Raw genomic sequence first — 14,889 nt, 5'->3', positions numbered from 1 at the left:
TAACATCAAGTTATTTAAATAAGAGGGAAAATAACCAGTTCCTTACATTTAATATTTACCACTAGCACCGGGTTAGGGGCAGGGGGTGGTGAAATATGCAGGAAAGGTGTAATACACACACAGAATTTATATATGTAAATAAAGGGTTACATATATAAATTATCTATTTTTCCCTATGGAAACGCCTAATTATAGAAAAATCGCAGTATAAGTTTTCTGAATCTGCTAAAAGTTATGGGCTGCGATATCATATCTCTGTGCCATCAGAAAAATAGCTTGACTTACTTGCAGGCGTAGCTGTCGACCGCTTCAAGATACATACACACGCCGCCATGGAGGCAGTACCCATCGTGGGACGGGGGACATTCGGGGTAAATATTTCTCCCAGGAGAGCGGCCATCCTCCCTGGGATGAGAGGGTGGAGTTGAGTCTAGAAGAAGCAAAGGCATTTCTTTTACTTTCTGAAGTGATTGGGGTCTTTCAGATATCGATATCAGGAAGTAGTTTCCGTGAACAATTTGTGAGATAGACCAATAGTTGTGATAGAGAACAACGGTTTCACTTTCTTAACCAGACCTCGTGTCCTTCACCATGGAGCCAGCCATTCTTTCCTTAGGTGCAGCATTATTTGACATAAAGCATGTTGGAAGCTGTAAGAGAATGGTCAATCCCAAGACCATATGAATTCCGAGTGCAGATCTCATTATAAAAGCACATCCATCATCCAAAAACAGCAGTTAGCTTAAGAGCGTCTCACTGAACAACAGTATGTCTTGATGACTTATAAACCACCTACCGCTACACAGTCCACTACCACTAGTTTCCTGGGAGTCTCAAAAATTTCTCCCACACGAGACTTTCTTCTAAAAACTATTTAAGTTGTAGGGGAGCCCTCAAAGACAAGATTAGCAACTTTGACAGAAAGGAAATGTTACCATAACAGAGGGGATGCCAAAGTGGGGAAGTCCGTTTTATTGAATGGTTTGCTGCTCTTGAAAAGGAAAACATTAGGGTGTGTAGCTGACTACATAAATATTAGGAGTCTTTCAGTACCTTTAAGAACAGCAAATTATTTGAGAAAATAATATGCTAAAAAAACAGAGACCCGAGCAAGTGCAGAACCTTCCTTTCTCAGGATGTTTTCTGCTTGCAGAGCTGAGACAGGTAAATAGCTGGCGATGACTTAGCTGACCCTGGCTTCTAGGGTCTATGAAGCCAGCTCCCCTTCTGGGTGCTGATGGTAAGAAGATACTGCTGTTATGGGGGAGGGTTCAGGAAGAAGGAAGCGACAATTATTAACATTTTTGAAGTTCTGATTCAGATCAAGAAATACTGACTTAAAAAAAAATTAAATGCAATTTTATTAAGAATTTCAAATGACATATGTCAAATTTCTAGAATGGAATAGGACCATTTTGAAACTGGAGAGATGGCATAGATGAACACTGATATCCCTTGTAACTCCAACTTTATTTAAAAAAACAATTCCTCTGCAAACCATATTCCCCCTTATATAACAAGACGAAATAGTATCTACCTCTTCACTTTGGCAACAGCTATTTCCTAAAGGAATGGGAAAAAAAAAAATAGTGATTCTGCTACTTCTTTAAGTTCATTAAAAATGGGATTCTATCTTTAGATTAAAATTTTTAAGTTCAGAAAAAGCTTATTTTAAAATCCTTGAAAGTGATTCAAAATGCTAAGAGTCCGGACATCCTCCCCAACCTGTCTAGCCCTGCAGAGCTTTCCCAGCAGCCCCCAAAATCAACACTACAAATCAGGACATTAGCTGCATAGTTAAAGAGAACCACCTGTGTTCCCACCTTTATTGAATTGTGAATAATAAAAAAGGATTTATTCCAGATGCTATTAAATTAAGAAAACTTGGGCCATTTCACATTCTCAACCACAGCATCAATCTAATCAGGAAAGTAAACTCACCAGCCTGATTGAACTGAATGATTTCTAGAAGCTCTAATGGAAATACACTTGGGTACTGATTTTTTCAGAATCGAGTCCCTCCCCTTGGATCTGGACCACCCACCAACCTACGGCAAATCCGTCCAGGTTCAGATGAGTTGCCAGCACATGTGCAGGTGTAGTTTCCCTCCGTATTTGTACAGGCGGCATTTTCCCCACAGGTGTGCACACCCAGTTGGCACTCATCAATATCTGTCAGGAAAGGGGAGTAGGAAAGAGAAAAGTAGGGTGCAGAGGAGACAGAGGGTGGTATAATTGGAAACCCCAATATTCTGGAAAGGGAGCATCTTCAACTTCTGTCATGCCACATGTTCTCAGAGCTCTATACATTTTTAGATTCAAAAATTCTATTATAAATGTTGGAGAGAGAGATGGACTGGGCCCCTTGGCTCCTTGCCCATGCAGGTAAACTCCTGACATGAGGCTGGAAGTTTTCCTACTGCTTGGAAAGAAAGGAAATTTCCCAGCACATGTAGCTCAGTGGGAAAGTTGGAGATGGTAAACTATCTCTAGGTAAACATTTAGTAGTTCAGATCATATCAAATTCAACATTTTTGCCTTTTTTACATAAATATGAACAAAGTCATCACTTTTTTCCCAACTACCCATCTTTTATTTTCTCAGTTACCACCACCCTAACCTTTAGGTCCTTCTTCTCTTCAATTTTCCATTGCTGTAAGAGGAGCAGCCTTACAACATTCCCTGCATCCCATCTCTCCTCCACTTCTCTCCTAAACACCAGTGCCACATTAATCTTCCCGAACCACGTCTCCCGTCACTGCACCACTCGACTCAGATGCTGCCAGTAGTTGTCTGTTTCCTAGAGCTGTGCTGCCTCATATGGTAGCCATCGCCATATGTAGGTACTGAGCACCTGAACTGCAGCTAGTCCACACTGAAATGTACTGTAAGTGTAAAACACACGCCAGATTTTGTGGACGTAGTACCAACTATGAAAGAACATAAAATATATCAGTAATTTTTATATTATAGATAGCTAATGAGAACCAACTGTATAGCACAGGGAACTCTACTCAGTGCTCTGTGGTGACCTAAATAGGAAGGAAATCCAAAAAAGAGGGGATATATGTATACGTATAGCTGACTCACTTTGCTGTACAGCAGAAACTAACACAACACTGTAAAGCAACTATACTCCAATTTTAAAAGAATGATGATACTTTTTTATATTGATTATACATTAAGCTGTTAATATTTGGGATATATATTGAATTAAATAAAATATTATTAAAATTAAGTTCACCTGTTTCTTTTTGCTTTTTGTAATGTAGCTACAAAAAATTTAAAATTATATATGTGACTGACATTATATTTCTACTGGATGGTGCTGGTCTAGAGAAGTAAAACCCCAATGCCTGACTTTCAGATTCTAGTTTTCCACAAATATAACTCAACTTACCTGTTATGGACTGAATTGCATCTCCCCAAAATTCATATGTTGAAGCCCTAACCCCCAGAGTGACTATATTTGGAGACAGGACCTATAAGGAAGCAATCAAGCTTATATGAAGTCATAAGAGTGAGGCCCTAATCCAACGGGATTGATGTCCTTCTAAGAAGAGGAAGAGATACCAGAGGTATCTCTCTCTCCCTCTCTCACTCTCTCCACAAGCCACAGAGGAAAGGGCAGGTGAGTGTGGAGTAAGAAGGGGGCCGTCTGTAAGCCAGGAAGAGTCCTCACCAGGAACCAAATCTGCCAGCACCTTAATTTGGGACTCCTGGCCTCCAGAACTCTAAGAAAATAAATGTCTGTTGTTTAGGCCACCCAGTCTACACAGTACTTTTGATGGTAGCCAGAGCAGATGGAGACATCACCTTGCCAGACCCAGTTTCTGTTCTCCTTCACACAAGTATAGACACACAGTCTATACTTAAGGCTCTAGGCTTTTCTCTACCCCCCACCCAAATAAGACCTGTGATATGTTCATGCCTGCAGTGTTCCCCACTCCTTCACATTTCTGCATAATAAAAATGTACTTATGCCCCCAGTTCCATCCAAAACGAAACTTCCTCCATGAAGTCTTTCCCACTACCTCAAACAGATATGTCTACCGGTTTTGAACTTCCACTTAGTTTTTACTTCTCTTATGATGCATACCTTTCTTCACCCCTTATCACAGTTGCATTTCTTTTAGATCATATTCTCCATGCCTTCCTCATCTCGGCATTCCTCACAGATCCCAGTACTGTGTCTTTGCACTAATAGGGGTCAATTAAATATTTGCCACATTGAATCGCTAACCTGAATAGCCCAAAGGGAGTCTTCTTTTTTTTTAAACTGACATCCTACTGCAATCTCTATGAACCATCACCTTGAGAATGAGAGAGAAGCAAAAATGATGTACTGTTGGCCAAGAAACACAGCTACTCTTAAGAATAACAACAACAGTTTTATATAGCACTTATTGTGTGCCGGGCATGGTTCAAAGCACTGCATCTACTACATCTCTATATCTACTGTATATACATGGGGCTGGGGGGCAGTGCGGAGAACAAGAACAAGCTCAGGGCTTCCATGTGGCCCGAGACGCCACGCCAACCAGGCAGGCTGGGCCATGACACTCTGCTACATGGATTGAGATGCGTGAGTAACAGAGTGAGAATCCAGAGTATAATGAGTTTAAACATCCAAGAAAGTATACCTTCCTTTTTCTTCAAAGTAAATTAAATATAAAGCCTGTTTGTCTAAATTATCTAGGAGCCTGCTTAATTAGAGCAGTGACATTTTCCCAATTGACAGCCAAATATGTGCTGAAAAGAGCCTTTACAGATGTCTGTGGACTCCACAAAACTAATCTGATAAACGTCTGATTTAAACCAACCAGGTCCAGAAAATTGGTAGTTACGACTGATATTTCATCTTTAACCTCAACATGTGTGAGAAAGCAATGCCATTTTAGTTTGTTATCAAGGCATCTGCCCCTCACAGCAAAAAGATTTTTATGTTTTCAGAAGGAAAGGAAAATACTGAAAGAGACATGTTAAAGCCCCATAAAACTTGAGATAACTATTTTACCGGGCCAAGATGGCTTCAGGCAGGTCTTCACTTGTACCGTGATATTGTGTTACACCTGGAATGGTACATGACATCCACTAGGTGAACTCCCAACCCAGCAAGCCACACCCAGACCTTGGCAGAGGATGGTGATTATGAAAGAGTCTTAATCATTCCTTGCTTGATTCTAAATGTCAACGGCTTGAACTTATCAAGAGCCAGCTGTGAGCCCTTTCACAGAACCACGCCTCCTTCCCTTTACACACAGCCGTGACCTCCAACAAACCCACATCAGCCCTGCAGTTCACCACGGTTCAATTGCCAAATTCAGTGACAAAGAAAATGCTGCCCAGTTCCCCCCATGATGGCTCGAGGTGTGGAGTTATCGATGAGGCACTGATGTCACTCAACCCCTGGAGAAAGAATTAGAAAGGCAGAGGGGAAAACAGCCTCTGCAGAGTGTAGAAGCTGACTAGTGCGGTCATGGCCAAAGGGCACGAAATTGACTATTTACCCCAAACTGAAATATGTCAGTTTGAACAGATCACACAACTCCTCTTTTAGTCTTAACATGTGTGTCAGCGCAATTCTCTCCTGTCTTTTCTTGGCCCGCCACACCCAGTGTTTGGTGATTCTCCAAGGCCTGCCTTCACCCTTGGCCCTCTGCACACAGCTCTCTTACCGAGGCAGTGGATCCCATCTCCCTGGTAGCCTTCTGAGCACCGGCAGACATGGCCACCTTCAGTATTGATGCACTTGGAGGAGGTGGGAGGGCAAACTGAGATACCCATCTGACATTCATCTATATCTGTGGGCAAAATGATGAGCTAGTGAAATACATAGGCAATCCTGGTATAAAGGAAAAGAGTAGGAAAGGATAGTATAATCTTACATACAATCATCCAGCCATTTACAGGTACTGCTTGCAAATGTGATGCAAACCCTCCATCTTGGACTTAAAGTTCATTTCTGAATCAATTTTTACAGATTTCTCAGTGTTTCATTAGTGTAAGTAAATCACTTTGTGCCAGAGTTTCAGACCATAAGAACATTTACAATAATGGCCATCAATGTAAAATAGTAACCCATCCAGCAAAACCTATTTAATAAACTAAAACTTATGACCTAAGCCTTTGGGTGGGGGGAAGCTGTGTTTTTATTGGAATTGGGGAGTTTATAAATTTGACTTGAACTCAAATTCATGCTTTTAAAGCTAATTATAAATTCTTCTCCTTGGGGCTTCCCTGGTGGCGCAGTGGTTAAGAATCCGCCTGCCAACGCAGGGGACACAGGTTTGAGCCCTGATTCGGGAAGATCCCACATGCCGTGGAGCAACTAAGCCCATGCGCCACAACTACTGAGCCTGTGCTCTATAGCCCACGAGCCACAACTACTGGGCCCGCGTGCCACAACTACTGAAGCCCACGTGCCTAGAGCCTGTGCTCCGCAGCAAGAGAGGCCACTGTGATGAGAAGCCCGTGCACCGCAATGAAGAGTAGCCCCCGCTCGCAAAGACTAGAGAGTCTGCGTGCAGCAACAAAGACCCAACACAGCCAAAAATAAAGTAAATGAAATAAATATTTTTTAAAAATCAATTATATTAAAAAAATTCTTCTCCTTAATGTCAATTGTCTGTATCATGGAATTTTAATATAACTCAATGTAATATAACAATGTTATGTTTCTTATTTTCTATTCATACACCCATTACCTTTTTAGCTAATATCAAATAATGCATTCAATCCTGAGGGAGATTTTGAATCAGTATGATCTGAGAGAATGTTTCTGATTCACTATTTTCCAGATATTGTGTGTATTTGGATTTTGCTCTTACCAGAACACTGTTTTCCATCTCCAGCAAATCCTTTCAAACACCGACACGTGACATTCTCTCCCTCTGAAACACACCAAGCCTGTGTACTGCATCCCAAGGCACTACAGTCATCATCATCTGCAAACAGCGAGAACCCCACAGGATTATTTCCAGACCTCAGAGAAGAAAATGGACTTCAATGTTTTGCATTCTACCAAAAATTCCAGTACTTCCTTTCTCAAGTTCTCGGGCAGGTTAACCTCCAAATAGAAACACTGTGCTGATCTGTAAGCTATATCTATATTAAAGGATCCACAAACCATATGTTTCTGTTTACATGCTCTCAACAAATCTTTAGTCTTAAAGAATTATGTGGTGTTCAAAGACCCCCGTGTGAACTTATTTATAATTTTTTAAAGCATTTGCAAATTTGAACTATACAATTTCTAGGACTAAATGGACTCAAACTTCAAAAATTGTATTGCTTTATTTGAGAATTCCCAACCGTTGTGACATACAAAAGGGGTCAATATATTCTTATCTCTCAAAGATACGCAACTAATATGTAGCAAGTAGATCTGTGTACCAACATGGCAAAGAGATGTAACCGTAAAAAGATTTATTGTCAATTTACTAAAATTATGTTTGATATATAATAGAATGTATATGTCAAAATGTATGTTTATTATCAAGATTTATGCCGTGACTTGCAAACCTCAAGGCACTTTTTTTTTTTTCAAATTTATTATTTTTGGCTGTGTTGGGTCTTTGTTACTGTGTGCGGGCTTTCTCTAGTTGCAGCAAGCGGGGGCTACTCTTCGTTGCAGCGCGCAGGCTTCTCATTGCGGTGGCTTTTCTTGTTGCAGAGCATGGGCTCTAGGTGCGTGGGCTTCAGTAGTTGTGGCTCATGGCCTCTAGAGCACAGGCTCAGTAGTTGTGGCACACAGGCTTGGCTGCTCTGTGGCATGTGGGATCTTCCCGGACCAGGGCTCGAACCCGTGTCCCCTGCATTGGCAAGCGGATTCTTAACCACTGCGCCACCAGGGAAGCCCCACCTCAAAGCACTTTTACAGAGTCATGAACCATACAAACTAAATGCTGTAAAAGGATCATTTCATTTCGTACTCCAATGAAATGCAAATGCCCCAGAAGACAGAGTTGCCTTTTGAGCCATAAACGTGAGCAAGTTTTTTTTTTTTCCTTTAGCTACTTAGGTATATAATCATTCTCCAAATGCCTCCTCTCTGTTGGAGTTGGGGGTACCTGACATACCACAGTAGGACATAAACTATCTTCTGTCTTTTCACTGGTAAATTTGCTCATCTGAGTATAGAAGAGGTCAAGAAACCCTCCAAAGTTGCCCATAAATTAAAGAAAGTTAAATGATCTAAATAGGAGTCAGGTGCCATGTGAATGCAGACATCAGCTAATGGCGTTTGATTTGCTTAGCTATTTGAGTGAGAAGATTGTTCTTGTGGGAACACGGGCCTTTCATGTTTGCTTGGTCACCTCCTGTCACTCATGACTCTTGGAGATGGATAAGTTCAGACTAAATCAATTATCCATTGGATTCAGCATTTATTTGGAAGACTAGCTCCCAAATCACAAGGCTGTTCAGAGTATATGGTGGACAGTATCAAATTACCCAAGACATTTTAAATCATTTGCGGAATTATCTTAAATTAACATATGATTCAGGATTTATTTGGTAACTTGCAAACCCCGAGGCAGCTTTGCATACTGAAAAGCAATGCATGTGCAGTTGCAGGAGGGATGAGCCACAGCCAAAGCTCCTTCTGCCACAAACTAAGCTCCACAAGGAAGGCACTTATGCTTCACGCGCCTCTTCTCTAAAACGCAGATGACAGTTTCTGTCCAGTCGACTTCACATGGTTGTTGTACGCACTTGAAGAAGAAGTGATTTTTAAAAGAATCTTTTGAGAACTATAAAATATTTTATCTACATATCTAGATAAGAATGATAAAGAAGAAGAGTATTGTGACAGCCTGAATCAGAATTAGCCTTATCACGCTAGAAAAGACTCTGGGGTCTGTTTGTAAAATTAACAAAATTAATTCATTTTGAAGTACCTACTATGTGCCAGAGCCTTATGAGGGCTCAAAATACGGTGGTGGAGAACATAGACAAGGGCTCTGTTTTCTTACATGATTATTTATTGAAGTACAGATGTAATAAGCACAATCAAGAAAAAGTACTGGGTTCCAAGAGAGCTGAAACAACTCTCGCCTCACCTGGTCAGGAGACTAGGAAAGGCTTGCTGCGAAAGAGCATATTAAGCTGAGATCTGAAGGATACACAGGACTTGGGGAGGTGGGGTTAGAAAGAGCACTGTAGGCCGAGAAAACAACACCCGCATGTTATAGGCAAGGCCCGTGTAATGGAAGCAGGCCATAGAAAGCTGGGGATAGAAGGGCACAAATTGAGGCTGGTGAGGTGGGTACAGGCTAGTTTCTCCAGGGCTCAACAGGCTACGTTAAGAATTTTACATTTTATTCATGAATTTAGAAGAATTCGTGATTTTAGTGAATTTGACAATGAAACTTTTTAGGATTGAACCTCTTTGCCATGTTGTACACAGATCTGCTTGCTCCATGTGACTCTGTCTTTGGAGAATAAAAAGATATGGACCTAAAATCTAACATAAAGTTTTCAATTTTTTTTTAGTATAGATACTTGTTTGAAATGAAATTTCACAACAAAATATAAATAAGACCCCTTTGCCTAACACAGGTAGAACTAAAACTTTACAGGCTAAGATAAAATAGAACACAATCCAGGGAGGGAAAGACGAGGTGATCTTCACCAAGACATTTATTCCGCACGAGGCAGAGTACCGTCTCCAGGCATGAAGCCAAACACAGCCTGTTATATATGTATTCCAAATCTTTAGCCATTTTGTCACCCCCCCCATGCCACCCACGTGGCCTAATTTACTGTCTGTCATTCACCTTGGTCTTTGAGTCCCCCAAACATTAGCCTTTCAAAATATCCTCTGTGAACCTCTAGGGATTCCTAGTGACTTTGAAAAGGTTCTCTATACTGCTAATATATATTATGTATATTGTTTCATTCTACCACATTGTCTCCACATCTGACTATGACCTTGGAGGCTGGGGCTATATTTAGCTAAGTATGGTATCACCAGCATTTAGCACGGTGTATGGCAAATAAATAGTCACCAAATGAATAATACTCCTAACATGACCATGTTTCCAGTCATTCTTTTCTTGATATGAATTAATTACTTGGTCATAATTTTCAAAATCTTTGGTCGGGTCACTAACTTCACATATCTTAGTTTTCAAATCTGTAAAATGATTGTGATAAGGGTCAAATTAGAGGATATACTTAAAGGACCTGGTAAACTCTAAAGTTCTGTAAAAATTATTATTACTAAAAATATTCACCTCTTTGTATTTTATCAAAAATCACACTGATAAAATCCTCTAAGAAGGGGTAAGAGGTCCCAGGGCCTCGAAAATTGTAGTTTGCTGACCACAAAAGCTGTGGTTAAGTGCATATAATGTCCTAATGTGGAGTTCTCAAATTTATTTTTAGCCACATAGTGTTAAAATTAAGTCTCACTCCGAAATATAAATAAATAAAATGCTTCAAAGCAGAGCTGCACTGATTGAAAGGCAGAGACTTAGCATGAAGAAGAGGTGGGGTTTGCAGAAGCTTTAGGGCTGAGCTAAGCCCAGTTTGAAAACCACCGGCTTCATGAGTGAACACAGACTCTAAAAGAATTAGGTTCCCTAAAGTCGTTACATACTGAATAAATTATTTAGCATTTTGCTGATAAATGGGCAATATATTATAGAAGAAAAAAAAATCTAACATTTGCTGTTTGTGGACTTTCTGGAGCAGCTGAAGCAACCAGCCTATATTTGCTTATCAGCTACCATCTGCTTTTCACACTGACAGAAGTAAAGCTAAATGGGCCAAACACCAAAAATACTAGGCATGGATGGGGATACACCCAAATCTGTCCTGGCCTATTTTTCACTTTTTTTTCCAAGTTAGATTTCTTCAAAAAAGATTCAGTCCAACAACCCTCAATGAGTAAAGTTCATGTCCAGTCTTATATGGGAGCCATCTTCCTCAGATAAACCATTCAGAAGAGAAGGACCGAAGCTTGAGTCCAAAGTTTGTCTTCGCTAGCTTTGTGTAGATTTAGTCAACATTAAGTTAGAGAGTTCATTCAGAATTTCTAATTAGTAGGATGGAAATTATTGGAACCAAAGCTGTATTGGAGAACTCATTATTCATACCTGACACCATGATTTCAGCCACTAGCATATGCTGAGATTCTGTAATATTATCTTCAAGCTCTCTACTGCTGGGTAGGATGTCCAACGGTATTACTCCATTACTCAGATCTGCTCCACTACCTATTGAAGGCCAACGGATACAATTAATTTACCTTTTGTGATTCAAGAAATGTTTGAGTTAATTTATATTTATGACTGTTTGTGTGAGTTCAGACTCTTTCTTAGAGTCGGAGGATTCAGAAAAACTGCCAGGGTCTCGGTGGCGTAGAAAACCTTCTCTGCTACACTACACCCTCTCAGCTTCACTCCATGCACTTATAATTGAGGGTGGCGAGAGCCAGTAGGGAAGAAAGACAGGACTCTTCTCGGTACTGGCAAAAACAGTCAAAGTAGAATACCAAAATCCTCGTGAACATAATCAGCTCATAATCACTGCTCGCCATTACTGAGGACAAATTAGTGAGATGATCTCCCCAACCTGCCTTTCCTATATACCCCTTCTCCTTTAAGCTGCTTATAACATTTATTTTAGCCTGATTTTGCCAGTATTTAGAAATGTGGAAGGGCATAAACAAGCTATAATTTAACATAGGCATGGGACCCATGCAACTCCCCAGAACATGGAAGAAATGGATCCCCTAAAACACTGTGTATCCTCTAAGTGTGGGCCATGGATCCCTGGGGTCTCACTGCATGGCATCCAGAAGGTCAAAACTATTTTCATAAAACGCAAATAACTATTGTTATTTTCACTGTCAACATTGATGAGCGATGGGGCAAAAGCAGACATGGGTGAAAGTGTGGTGCTTTAGCGTGAATCGTCATGATACTAGTAGCATGTTCTCTACTGCAGTCATGTTCTTCACAGCCACCTACACACACACACACACACACACACACACACTCTCGCACTCCAGTTTCACCTTTAAAAGCCCATGATGGAGCAGCAAAATTACTAGTTTTTAAAAATCTTGACCATAGACTACCTGGCTCTTTAATCTTCTGCGTAATGAAATGGGAAGCAACACATAAAACACTGTGCACGCACTGAAGCTGGAGGAAAGGCACCTGTGAACTCTCAGAGATACAAGCTAAAACTAGGCTCTTTTTTTTTTTCATTGAATATGATTTTTACCTGAAAGAATGTTTGACAAACTATGTCATTAACATTTGGGGATTTGATATTTTCTCAACAATGAATGAAGTGATGCTGTCACTTCAAGGAAAATTAGCTCACGGTGCTTGTTGCCAGTAATAAAATTTAAGCTTTCAAGTGGAAAGTAGAATTCTGGAAAATTTTCCACAAAAAAATTTTAACAAAATCCAGACACTCAAAGACTTTGCTGATGAGTTTGATAATAATAATTAGTTAATATTATTGTAGGTATATTAATGTGATATTCAGCAGACTTGTGTAACTCAGTCAATCAATATTTTTAAATGACCAAGACATGATGCAACAAAATCATGCATGGTGAAAGATCCACTCAAAGTACAAAACAGAACACTGGGTTTTAACATAGCAGAGGACAAAATGTTCATTGATATGGCTTCAGATTCAACATTGCAACTAACTCTGAGAAACTACCACCTGTCTAGTTCTGATATATATAATATCAAAAGAAGATATACAAAAAAGTCCTCTGAAAAGGCTATTAAGCAATCTTCCCTTTTCCTGCTCCATGTGTGTCTGATTTTCTTCATAGGCTTCAAACAAAACAACACACCAACAGCTTTAACAGAGGGGCAGATGGGAGAATCTGGCTGCCTTCTATTAAGTCAGATATTAAAGATATACACGTAAAACAACACCATTCTTCTTACTACATAGTTTTGTTTGGAAAAATAGAGTTATTTCATTTATTTTCATAAAAACATGTTCCCATATAATGGAATATTACTGTAACTTTAATAGAGATACTAAAATTTTTAGTCTTAATTTCTAATACCATAAATCTTGATAAATATAACCCACACAAAGACTCGAGTTTTTCAATCATTTTTAAGAGTGTAAAAAGGCTCCAAAACCAAAAAGATTGAGAACTGTTATCCTAAGGCAACCATTGGTAGAAAGTTCAGAAAATCCAAACTATTCAATTCTGGTCCACGGATAAATTAATCCATTTATTTGCTGTCAATGTCACCTAACATATCATGCCTATTGGATAAATATGAATTTTTAAAAAACATCTAAAATAAAATTTAAGTTCTCTTTGGTATAAGGTATCAAGAGATGAATCCAAATACAACTTACCTGTTTGGATGCACATTCAAGGGAAGTAAATCAGTACTACTGTTTACATGTCATATTAGATCTCTTCCCTCAAAGTCACGTTTAGCTTTTTGTTTTGTTTTGCTGTACGCAGGCCTCTCACTGCTGTGCCCTCTCCCGTTGCGGAGCACAGGCTCCGGACGCGCAGGCTCAGCGGCCATGGCTCCCGGGCCCAACCGCTCCGCGGCATGTGGGATCTTCCCGGACCGGGGCACAAACCCGTGTGCCCTGCATCGGCAGGCGGACTCTCAACCACTGCGCCACCAGAGAAGCCCTACGTTTAGTTTTTAAAAACGTGGATCACAAGCCTTGTCGAGCTGGATTCCCTATACCTGTTTGGTATCCTAAACTTATTTATTACAAAGGACTTTGCTTTTCATATAAAGACAGTCATGTGGCAGGGGGTTTATATATGACTACCTCTAAAATCGAGGCCATAAAACTTCTAAACAAAATGTCTTTGAACCTTCCCTGAATTGGTAAAATACTGGCATTTATTTCCAAGGATGGGCTACTCCACCAAAAATGGGGGCCTGGAGCACTGGAACTTAAGACTTGGAATATGATCTTTTGTTCATTAATTTTACAGCTAGAAGAAGTCAATTGAATTTAGTTTGTAATGAGGAGGCCAAATTCATTGGTGGGGTGGGGTGGAAGACAGCTTGGCATCGCTAAAAGCAAGGGAGCTTTTAAGAATACAAAATATTAAAAATTAGCACAAGCATAAAAATCAATGTAGGACAATATTCCTGAGCTAAAGTAAGACAATTTGGCCACATAGTTTATCATATTACCTGCCAATATCTGATGGCCATTCAGAGCCAGACACATTCTTCCATCTGGAGCTTTCACGAAACCTTCACGACACAAACACTGAGCAGTTCCAAACCTCTCTTCGCAAATATGTTCACAGCCTCCGTTTTGATGCAAGCAGGCATCTGCTCCTAGCAGAGAGGAGGTACATTCACAGATGGGCTTGGAGATGAAAAGGTGTAAAATCAGTGTACAGCTTTGGGAGAAAGAAACTATCTAAATGGAGCTGTTTATATCAAGAGCTATTTCAGAAGAGTTCCTATAAAGAGCCACTGGTTCTAAGATAAGCTCAGAATGTGATTACCTTAGGAGTATTGAGTTTAGCCAGTACCTTTGTTCAAGAAGCTACTTGGGAAGATAGCTATTTCCTGACTTATAATCTAGTCAGACTGACAAAGGGTGATTCAGAAAGAAGAGTTATTGTGGGAAACTAAGTGCCTTTTCCATCTGCTTACCTACTCCTGGCTGAAGCTCACACACTTGCATTCTCAGGAGGTGGGGAAAAGCCCAGTGTAGGCAGAAGCTTCCACTGCGGGTTTCTAAATCGCTCCCCCCACCCATCCCTGCCCCTGCCCTTAGTGCCTTTAACCCAAAAGTCTTTGAAAAGAAGCAAATAAGTAAAAGCTACTCAGGAGAAGAAAAGTTGAGGTTGGAGGGATAAAGCCCAAACTTATTACCAGACTATCTTAGTTTAAACGAAAT

General features: G+C 40.2%; 1 protein-coding gene across 1 annotated transcript in view; it reads right to left on the bottom strand.

The window, feature by feature from the left end:
- Nucleotides 1-14,889, bottom strand: part of EGF (epidermal growth factor) — a 93,835-nt gene that overhangs the window by 16,098 nt on the left and 62,848 nt on the right. Inside the window, exons 15-21 of the mRNA XM_060012887.1 lie at nucleotides 14,169-14,318; nucleotides 11,103-11,222; nucleotides 6,831-6,947; nucleotides 5,679-5,804; nucleotides 2,053-2,172; nucleotides 1,217-1,219; nucleotides 286-430 (exon numbers count right to left, since the gene is read on the bottom strand). Coding sequence (XP_059868870.1) covers nucleotides 286-430; nucleotides 1,217-1,219; nucleotides 2,053-2,172; nucleotides 5,679-5,804; nucleotides 6,831-6,947; nucleotides 11,103-11,222; nucleotides 14,169-14,318 — 781 coding nt within the window. The remainder of the gene's footprint in view (nucleotides 1-285; nucleotides 431-1,216; nucleotides 1,220-2,052; nucleotides 2,173-5,678; nucleotides 5,805-6,830; nucleotides 6,948-11,102; nucleotides 11,223-14,168; nucleotides 14,319-14,889) is intronic.

The sequence above is a fragment of the Delphinus delphis genome, chromosome 5 (assembly GCF_949987515.2).
Source record: "Delphinus delphis chromosome 5, mDelDel1.2, whole genome shotgun sequence".
NCBI classification, from domain to species: Eukaryota; Metazoa; Chordata; class Mammalia; order Artiodactyla; family Delphinidae; genus Delphinus; species Delphinus delphis.
The sequence above is the reverse complement of the archived record's forward strand: the minus strand, read 5'-3'. Positions and strand labels throughout refer to the sequence as shown.